Consider the following 10,062-nt stretch of genomic DNA (forward strand, 5'->3'; position numbering starts at 1 on the left):
TCAAGACATATAAGGATATTTCTTCCTCGTGGAGGTTTCCCACGGTGAGGCGGAAGGCCACCTTGCGATGTGCGATGCGTCCGGGAAGATGTTCCCCTTGGATCAATGTGATGCGGTGAGACACCTCTAGGAGTTGTACAGGGATTTTCAAGAGGTTGACGATGTCGTCCATGATGAAGCTGCCACTTGCTCTGGTATCGATGAGAGCAGTGGTGGAGAAGGAGTGGGACTCCAGGGACAGGGTAACAGGTAGCAACAGTTGGGGGCTGGTGACAGTAGCGCCCAAGCTCGGGACCCCTGCCGGGCTTAGGCCTTGATGTTTTCCGGAGGGTCCAGACAGGACTGCCTCAGGTGTCCGGAGGCACCACAGTAAAGGCACCTTCTTGCGCCAAAGACGCCAAAGACGCCAAAGACGCTCTTCAGGAGAGAACCGCCCACGGTTGACTTGCATTAGTTCCTCGGTCGAAGGAGGTGGTGCCGGTAAAGCCTTCATCTGAGGGCTAGGGGCACGTGCTGGGCGTTGAGCAGCAGGCGGGAATGTTTACTCCTCATGGTGCCGTTGCCGGAGGCGATGGTCAATTTTCCCAGTGAGGGAAATCAGGTCCTCTAGAGATATAGGAATCTCACGGACATCAAGCTTGTCTTTGAGAGTGGGAGAAAGACCTTCAAGGTAGAGTGCCCGGAGGCAATCCTCTTGCCATCTCAATTCCATGGCCAGTGTCCGAAACTCCACCGTGAACTTGGAGAGGGATCTTGACCCTTGACAGAGGTGGAGTAGGTGGTGACCTGCAACTGCCTGATGACCAGGGTCTTCAAAGGTTCGCTTGAAGGCGGTGATGAACTGGGACAGTTGCGTGAGGATAGGGTCAGAGCGCTCCCAAAGTGGAAAAGCCCATGCCAGGGCTTTCCCCTCTAGGCGTGAGAGGATGAAAGTGATTTTTGTGGATTCCTTCAGGAACAAGGAATGCTGAAGGGCAAATTGCATGAAGCACTGGTTGAGGAAGCCTCGGCAGAGGTGTGGATCCCTGTTAAAATGAGGAGGAGCTCACAGCGCCAGGGATTCTCTCGGTAGCAGGGTAGAAGTCAGGCCCGCTGGATTGGTCCTTGCTGCATCCTGCATTTGAGAGCGAAGTTCCTCTATGAAGGAGGCTAGAGTCTCTATGGCTCGTCGTTGCTCTTGGATAGTTGCGGCCAGACCCGGGATGGTCCGTATGTCCAGAGATTCCGCCGAGTCCATGGCCTTGGCAACCTGTTGCACCGGGAGGTTGACCCTTGGCCTAGTGCAGGATTGGTAGGCTCCCTGGTCAGACCCAGAGAGCACATGCCACCAGGAGGTGGAGCACAAGAGGAGACAGAGGCTAGCTGGAGCTTCACCACTAGCAACCCAAGGTTCCCTCAGGTTGAGCCCTTGGTTACCCGGGCCACCTGGTCTTAGGTGGGCCTCTCAGGATCTCCTTGAGAGAAAGTTCAGAGGTGTGCCCACCAGGATCAAGGGTGTGCGGTCGATGTTCAGGCTAGAAGTCCTGGGTGCCAGAGAAGGCCAAAAGAGAGTCTCTGAATGTATGCCAAGGATCAAGGCCAGAGTCAAGGAAAAGTGGTCAGCCAATGCAGGGGTCAGTGCCAGTGGTCAGTCCATGGATAGTCAGCCAAAGCAGGGGTCAAATACCAGTAGTCAGTCCATGGTCGAGTTCAGGCAGAGGTCAGTTCCAGGCAGCCTGCAGACGTGGTCGAGGAAACAGGCAAGAGGTCAAATCCAGGCGGCGATCAATGTAGTCAAGAACAGGCCGAGATCACTACCGAGAAGACAGTCCGAGAGGTACTACCTGGGGAGACGAAGGAACAGAAGGATGCTGGAACAGAAGGATGCTGGAACAGGACTGGAACGAGACTGGAACAGGACTGGAACAAGACTAGAACAAGGGTGGAACAAGACTGGAACAAAGACTGGAAATGCAGAGGCAAACTAGAAATCACGATGTGATCGACCCGATTGCCAAGGCAAGGAAGTGAAGGCAGGGACTTCCTCTTACACGCAGATTAATTAGGGCACGCCACGGAGCTGGGATCCACCCCTGGCCCTTTAAGGGACTGGGCGGTCCGCGCGAGTCTAGGGACAAGGCCGACACCATGGAGGATGCCGCGCTCCGCCATGAGGCCTAGCTGGAGGTGGAAGGCCCAGCGACCGCCTCTGCGGGATGCCAAGGCCTGGTTGTGCTCACTGCTGCTGCAGGGGAGGATGACCCGGGACCTGTGGAGGAGCTGGTGAGGTGAGCTGGTGAGGTGAGCTGGTGAGGGCGCAGGCCGAGCGCGGACGGGACGCACAACAAATGGTAAACCTCAAATACTGATCTTTTTATTTAGCCAACTGAAAAATTCCAATAATTCCTCCCTATTCAATGTCCAAATGAAAAAATTATCAATATAGTGGCACCACAAAAAAATCTTTTGATAGCATCTTGAAGCATATAAAAACCTTTCTTCAAACATTGCCACGTATAAATTAGCTATATCAGGGGATAATGTAGCCCCCATAGCAACCCCCCTGAATTTGTAGAGAATAGGAGGAATCAAATATAAAATAGTTATTAAATAATACCAATTGGGCTAATCTAATCAGAAAATCCATAGGAACTCTATTTGGACATGACCGTGATTCCAAGTTATCTCCAACTAAAACCAAGGCTTCATTCTGAGGGATATTTGTATATAATGCCTCTATATCAAAAGTGATCAGTATACAATCTGAAGGAAAGTTAGAAACACCTTGAAGTAAATTCAAAAAATGAGATGTGTCCTGTATAAACAATGTTGTCTGATGAACATAAGGTTTGAGAAAAAAATCCCAAAAATTTGAAAGAGGTTCCAAAATAGATCCATGACCAGCTACTTTTGGGCGACCTGGGGGACATCGGTATCGTATATAATACTGACACTATTGGATTGGTATCTTTCAGTGCATGAGCTTCTCTGGATGGCAAACCCCCAATTCAACCAGTTTAGAAATGTTTGTCTGTAATTGCATAGTCGGGTCTTCATTAAGAAGATAATGTGTGGTATTTTGTAATTGACGTTGTAGTTCCTGTACATAGGTCTACATATGTTGAAAAACAATTGCCCCGTCTTAGTCTGCTGGTTTTACTATTACATCTGAATTGCTGGCTAAAGTCATTAATGCTTATTGCTGAATAGAAGATAGAACAACTTTGAAAGTTGCCTGCCTTTCATATGACTTGTGAGGCAACCAACATTGTAAGCCATATTTATTTGAAGTGCTATTGTAAAAAGTCTCATGCCGTCTGGCTGTCTTTCATCCCTGCTTACGAGATAATGTTTCCATTTAGTCTTTATTGTATGTGTAACTCCTGTGATGACTAAACCCGGATAACATTTTCAGAGGCCATAACCCATGCTTATATTTTAGTTGGACACTACATATGGATTACACATGGCTGGACAATAAGCCTTTTTTTAATTTGCCATAGTTTAATTTAATTTATTAATTTACAAACTTCCTTTCCATTCATAAAAGACTCCTGAAGGCAGGATTCAAAATAGCAAAGCTCCACAAGCAAGTTACACTGAAAAAGCTACAACATCAATACAGTGTGGGCCGGATTTTAAAAGCCCTGTGCGCATAAATCCGGCCGGTTTGATGCGCGCAGGGCACTCGTGCGCCGGCGCGCCTATGTTGCATAGGCCACCGGGGCACGCACAGCCCCGGGACGCGCGTAAGTCCCAGGGCTTTGTAAAAGGGGCAGGGAGGGGGCTTGTCCGGGGGCGGTTCGGGGCGGGACCCGGGGGCGTGGCGCCGGCCCGGGGGCATGGTCGAGGCCTCCGGACCAGCCCCCGGGTCAGGTGATGGTGCGCTCGCTGGTGCGCCCGCTGGTGCGCCCGCTGGTGCGCCCGCTGGTGCGCGCAGATTTACGCCTGCTTTCAGCAGGCGTAAATCTGCCAACAAAGGTATGGGGGGGGATTTAGATAGGGCCGGGGGGGTGGGATAGGTAGGGGAAGGGAGGGGAAGGTGCGGTGGGGTGGAAAGAAAGTTCCCTCCGAGGCCGCTCTGATTTCGGAGTGGCCTCGGAGGGAACAGGCAGCGTGCGCCGAGCTCGGCCCGTGCAAGTTGCACAAATGTGCACCCCCTCGCGCGCGCCGACCCCGGATTTTATAAGATACGCGCGGCTACGCACGTATCTTATAAAATCCAGCGTACTTTTGTTTGCGTCTGGTGCGCGAACAAAAGTACGCGCTCGCGCAAATTTATAAAATCTACCCCTGTATGAAAGAACTCAATCAGAGTGAAAAAAGAAACAAATCCAAACATTGTAATTTCAACCCTCTATGCAATGCAAAAAAGTCTGAAAACACTTTATTTGACTGGACTTCATAAAAAAAGATACTGAATACTGCACCTTATGAGTGGTATACTATGTCTTGCATATAGAACAAGTGCCTACTTTGTATTATGGACCTCAGAAACAATGGCACTAAGACTGCCCCATTTAAACAGTGTTCTGTGTTTTATATATTAAAGGAGTGCCTACTTTGTATTTATAATCACGACTTGTGCTTTGATTTTTCAAGAAGTAGTTCTTGGACATTGGCATTTGCTTTTTCACCTGGTGCTAACCTTGACCCCTGAAGAAGAGTTAAATTCGAAATGCCGCAGCATCGGGTAAATGTTGGGTTTAGCATACTATTCTCGAGACAGGGATTGACCAAGTTACCAGTGGCTATCATGCTCATTCTCCTGTTGGAGCTACAAAATAAGTCACTTTGCTTTATTTGGCATTTTAATTGCATTATAAAATAATTAAAAATATATATTTGGGACTTGGACTCATATCAGATTGGATTTTTCCTTTGGTCCAATGATTAAATGAGTGCCTTGTAAATGTTTAGGGCCGGATTTTAAAAGCCCTGCGCACGTAAATCCGGCCGGATTTACGCCTGCAGGGCACTCGCGCGCCGGCGAGCCTATTTCGGAGCGGCCTCGGAGGGAACAGGCAGCGCGCACCGGGCTCGACGCACGTAGGTTGCACAAATGTGCACCCCCTTGCGCGCGCCGACCCCGGATTTTATAAGATATACGCGGCTACGCGCGTATCTTATAAAATCCAGCATACTTTTGTTCGCGCGCGCTGTTTTTGAAAATGTACCCCTTAGTGCTTTATCAAAAAATAAGTTTGTATTCCAAGAACCCGGTCATCTTGAGACTTTTTTGATGTATAAAGAGCCAGAATGAGCATGAGAACTGCATAGTAATAAGTGAGTACTCATAACTATTTGTTAAAATTACAAATAATACCTTATTATTTTCTTTTTGTATTCCTCCCATGATGGGGACTTGATTCTGATATACATGACTATGTGAGTGGTTATACATTGTTGATTTGTAAATTAGTTCTTATTATGTACACAGAATATTTCTTTTTTTTTTTTGCAATTGTAAAAAATAGTTTAAAAATGATAATAAAATATAAATTAAAAAAATAAATAAACGAGTGCCTACTTTGTGTTTATAATGTATAAGACACAAGACACCATTTAAATGGTGCAGTCTTAGTGCCTTTGTTTCTGAGGTCCATAATACAAAGTAGGCACTTGTTTTATGTGCAAGACATAGCATACCATTCATAAGGTGTAGAATTCAGTATCTTTTTTATGAGGTCCAGTCACATAAAGTGTTTTCAGATTTTTTGCATTTCATTGAAGGGTGAAATTACAATATTTGGATTTACAATATCAATACAAGCATATCAAATTAAATATGAAATAATAAGGCCTCCACAAACAGGTTACATAGATATATCTTGTAAGTCAACAAGTTGATAGACACAAAGAAAATGGGAAAAGATAAAGAATCTCTAAAGGTGAATGATACTCCCAATCTAATTTATTCTAATGAAATAATTTTTCCTCATCAAAGCCATGCATGGAATTGCTTCTTTCTCCAGATGCCACGGAGTGCATGAAGTGCCCTGATGACCAATGGCCGACCAAGAGACAAGATGGATGCCAGAAGAAGTCCATAGAATTTCTGTCCTATCAAGAACCCTTGGGCATGGTGCTGGCTGTTTTCTCTGTTCTTGGTGCCCTGATGCCAGCCACTATCCTTGTTGTCTTCTTCCAGAACTGCCAAACCCCAGTTGTGAAAGCAAACAACCGTGAACTCAGCTACCTTCTGTTAATTGCCTTAATCTTGTGCTTTGGGTGCTCTTTAGTATTCATAGGCCACCCAACGAAACTGACCTGCATGGTGCGTCAAATGGCATTTGGCATTATATTTGCCATCTGTATATCTTGCCTGCTGGCCAAGACCATCATGGTAGTCATAGCCTTCAAGGCCACCAATCCAAACAGCAATCTAAGGTCATGGGTGGGACCACGATTGCCCAATGCTCTGGTGTTAGCCTGCAGCCTGGTCCAGGTCCTCATCTGTGTCACTTGGCTAATTGTGGCTCCTCCATTTTCCCAAATAAACATGAAATCCCAGATGGGGAAGATAATCATTGAATGCAATGAAGGGTCATTGACTGCATTCTGGTGCATGCTGGGATACATGGGGTTTTTGGCTGCTATCAGCTTCATTGTAGCCTTTTTAGCTAGAAAGTTGCCCGACAGCTTTAATGAAGCTAAGTTCATCACCTTCAGCATGCTTATATTCGGTGCCGTCTGGCTGTCTTTCATCCCTGCTTATCTGAGCACAAGAGGAAAATACACAGTGGCTGTGGAAATATTTGCAATATTGTCCTCCAGTACTGGGTTGTTGGGTTGTATATTCTTCCCCAAATGTTATATCATCCTAATCAGACCAGACATGAACACCAAGGAATTCCTAATGGGGAAAGCCACAGGGAGCCTCAAGAAAACAAAGGAATTGCATTGTAACATATTGATTGATTAATATCTGAGTTTGCGTAATGTATTCTTGTTTTCTGAAAATAATTTTTATTGAAGCAGCAGCTGTAGTAAATAACAAAAAAACTTGGTTCACAGCTGATCTAAAAAAAAAATCACCCTTCTGTGAAGTTGAACATTAGAAGTTGGAAATAGCATGGCTGAGTCATCACATCACTTTTTTAACTGCACTATGATTTTGAGTTCATACGTTTCTTGTATTTATACTATACTATGTTTAATTTGTAATTTGTACTTTCCTCTATTGATCTAAAGTTCTAATGTTCTATGTAAAGCCCCTCCCCTTTTTTGGGCATTTCACTGTTATATGTAAACCGGAGTGATTTGTATTTCATACAAGAACATTGGTATATAAAAATTAAAAATAAATAAATCAATAAATAAATCACATGACCAACTCATCTCGTCTACTGTTATCAGAGATTGCAAACACTTCACTTACATTTTGTAAAGCATGGTGGCATCTCTGCAGTGAAAGATCAATTATTGACCAGTCTGTTAGAGTCAGATTACATCCTGACATTCACTTTATCCATCCTTACAGCCAATTCTCTTTCTCATCCTGTATGCCAGGATTTCCCAAAGCTGTCATGGTGACCCTATAGCTCAATGGGTTTTCAGAATATCCACAATGAATATGTATGAGACAAATTTGCATATACTTGTTCTCCAATGTATATAATTTTTGTATTTGTTTTTTGAAATGTATTCTTTATTAACTTTAAATCTTGTTACATAAAGTTAAGAAAGAAAATCATGATAATGCTAAAAACATTCAGAAGCGATAAAAAATAAAACAAATAGGGGCAGATTTTATAAATCTGCACACATGCGTACTTTTGTTCGCGCACCAGACGTGAACAAGAGTACGTGGGATTTCAATAGATACACGCGAGGCCGCGCATATCCATTAAAATTCGGGGTCGGCGCACGCAAGGCTGCCCAAAATCGGCAGCCTACGCGCGCCGAGCCGCACAGCCTGCCTCCGTTCCCTCCGAGGCCGCTCTGAAATTGGAGCGGCCTCAGTGGGAACTTTCCTTTGCCCTCCCCCCACCTTCCCCTCCCTTCCCCTACCTAACCCATCCCCCGGGCCCTATCTAAACCTCCCCCTACCTCTATCACGAAAGTTACGCCTGCTCGAAGCAGGCGTAACTTTGCGCGTGCCGGGCCGGCTGCCACGCTCCATGTTCCGGTCCGGGGGCTGGTCCAGGGGCCGCTGTCACGCCCCAGGAACGCCCGCCCCCGGACACGCCCCCAAAACACCACGTCACTCCCAGCATGCCCCCCGACACGCCCCCTGACACGCCCCTCCATTCAAGCCCCGGGACTTACGCGCATCCCGGGGCTTGCGCGCGCCACCGAGCCTATGCAAAATAGGCTCGGCACGCGCGGGGGGGGGGGGGGGGGGTTTGGGGTAGGTTTTCGGGGGGTACACGCCTATCTTACGCGCGTACCCCTTTGAAAATCTACCCCATAGTATTTACATATTATAGTCCACCATAATAATGGGGGGTGGCATACACATAGGTAATGAAAAATAAGGAAATAAAGAGGGGATTAGAGGGTAAATCTATTTATATCTACCATTAATATACAAATGCCTCTAAAGTCTTAACATAAAAAACACTCACCTGCTTTATCTCTCTAAAAGGTTTCTAGATGAGTATGGTCAGAGAATACAAATTTATTTTTCTGATAGGAAATTAAACATTTGCAAGGAAATTTAAGGAAAAAAGTTGCACCAATAGATATCACTCATTGTTCAATAAAATAAATGGTTTCCTTTGAATCTGAGTTGCATATGTTATGCCTGGGAAAACTTCTCTCTGCCTAAGCATCAGTTAATAATGGATTAGCGGACGGTATAAGGCCCAGACCTTGCAATAAAGCATTTTCATTCACAGTCAAATCCCTTCCAAGAGAAAATCTCTGCTCCCACCTCTCTCATCAATCCTTTTGTTATTACCTCTTCCACTAAAAGTCTCAGATCCATTCTTTCCACTGAACTCAGATGATTCTTCATTAAGTCTATCCTAACTAAGGAAAAGGTGGCACAATCACCTCCTTCAGCTACAGAGGGAGTCGACACATTATTTAAGACTTCAGTTTGATTAAAGCCCAGGCTCAATGACGTACCTGGTGACATGGAACACTCTAATTCTGTGCTCACAGGGGCTAAAGAAAAAGGCCACAACATATGATGATCCATAGGACCACAAGTTGACTTAGAGAAAACTGGCGTCGTACCGTTTCTCCCCATTACGGCAGCAAAGAGCGTTCTTTAAAAGCCCACCCTAGGCTGCAGGCCATTAAGGTCTTGAACGGCCATGTTTCATGACATCACCAGGCTCTCAAAGGGAGGGGGAGGGCAGACAACACCAGCATTGATGCCCAGCAGTTCTCAGAGTGGCAGACTCCTCGTCTCTACAGCTTTTGTCCCACACTAAACCGCAGGCCCACTGCTTTTAAGGTCTTGAACGGCCCCATTTGCAGACATCATCAGGCTCTCAAGGGGAGGGCAGACAACACCAGCTTCAATCCCAACAGCTTATCACAGTGACAACCTCATCCTTTTTACAACTGGCATCCTCCCAATGTATGTAAATTTATCTCATTCATATTCATTGTGGGTATCACACAACGACAACCAATATATCTTTCTAATTTTAAAAGCCATTTTTCTTCTTCAAGGTTATTGCATTCTTCCAAACAGGGTTTATTAAGACAAACTTAACATACTTAGAATTGTTTAGAGACCATTCGACCAACTAATTTCAGTAATCAAGCACCACTATTGTGGGGCCCATTTCCACTTGTGATTAGGCTTGAGTTAGATTATTTAAAATTCAGGAAGAATATTTGGGCTTGTTTTTTATCTCATTTATTTAACCATTGAGTGGTTTGAGACTATGGGGCGGATTTTAAAAGGGTTACGCACATATATTTTGCATGTAACCCCGAAAACCCGCTCCTGCGCGTGCCGAGCCTATTTTGCATAGACCCAGCAATGCGCGCAAGCCCTGGGCGCGCATATGTCCAGGGGCTTGAAAAAAGGGGCGGGGAGTGGGCTGGGTGGTCCGGGGGTGGGGCGGGGGCGGGACCGAGGCCTCCGGAGGCAGGCGCAACTTTAAAAACAAAGGTGAG

At 45.8% G+C, this 10,062-nt stretch overlaps 1 protein-coding gene across 1 annotated transcript in view; it reads left to right on the plus strand.

Moving 5' to 3' along the window:
* LOC115081136 (extracellular calcium-sensing receptor-like) overlaps window positions 1-7,228 on the plus strand; it is a 51,042-nt gene extending 43,814 nt beyond the window's left edge. The window contains exon 6 of the mRNA XM_029585644.1: window positions 5,955-7,228. Within this exon, the coding sequence (XP_029441504.1) occupies window positions 5,955-6,904 (950 nt within the window). The 3' untranslated portion in view covers window positions 6,905-7,228. The remainder of the gene's footprint in view (window positions 1-5,954) is intronic.
* Window positions 7,229-10,062: the final 2,834 nt, after the last annotated feature.

Source organism: Rhinatrema bivittatum, chromosome 19 (assembly GCF_901001135.1).
Source record: "Rhinatrema bivittatum chromosome 19, aRhiBiv1.1, whole genome shotgun sequence".
Taxonomy (NCBI): domain Eukaryota; kingdom Metazoa; phylum Chordata; class Amphibia; order Gymnophiona; family Rhinatrematidae; genus Rhinatrema; species Rhinatrema bivittatum.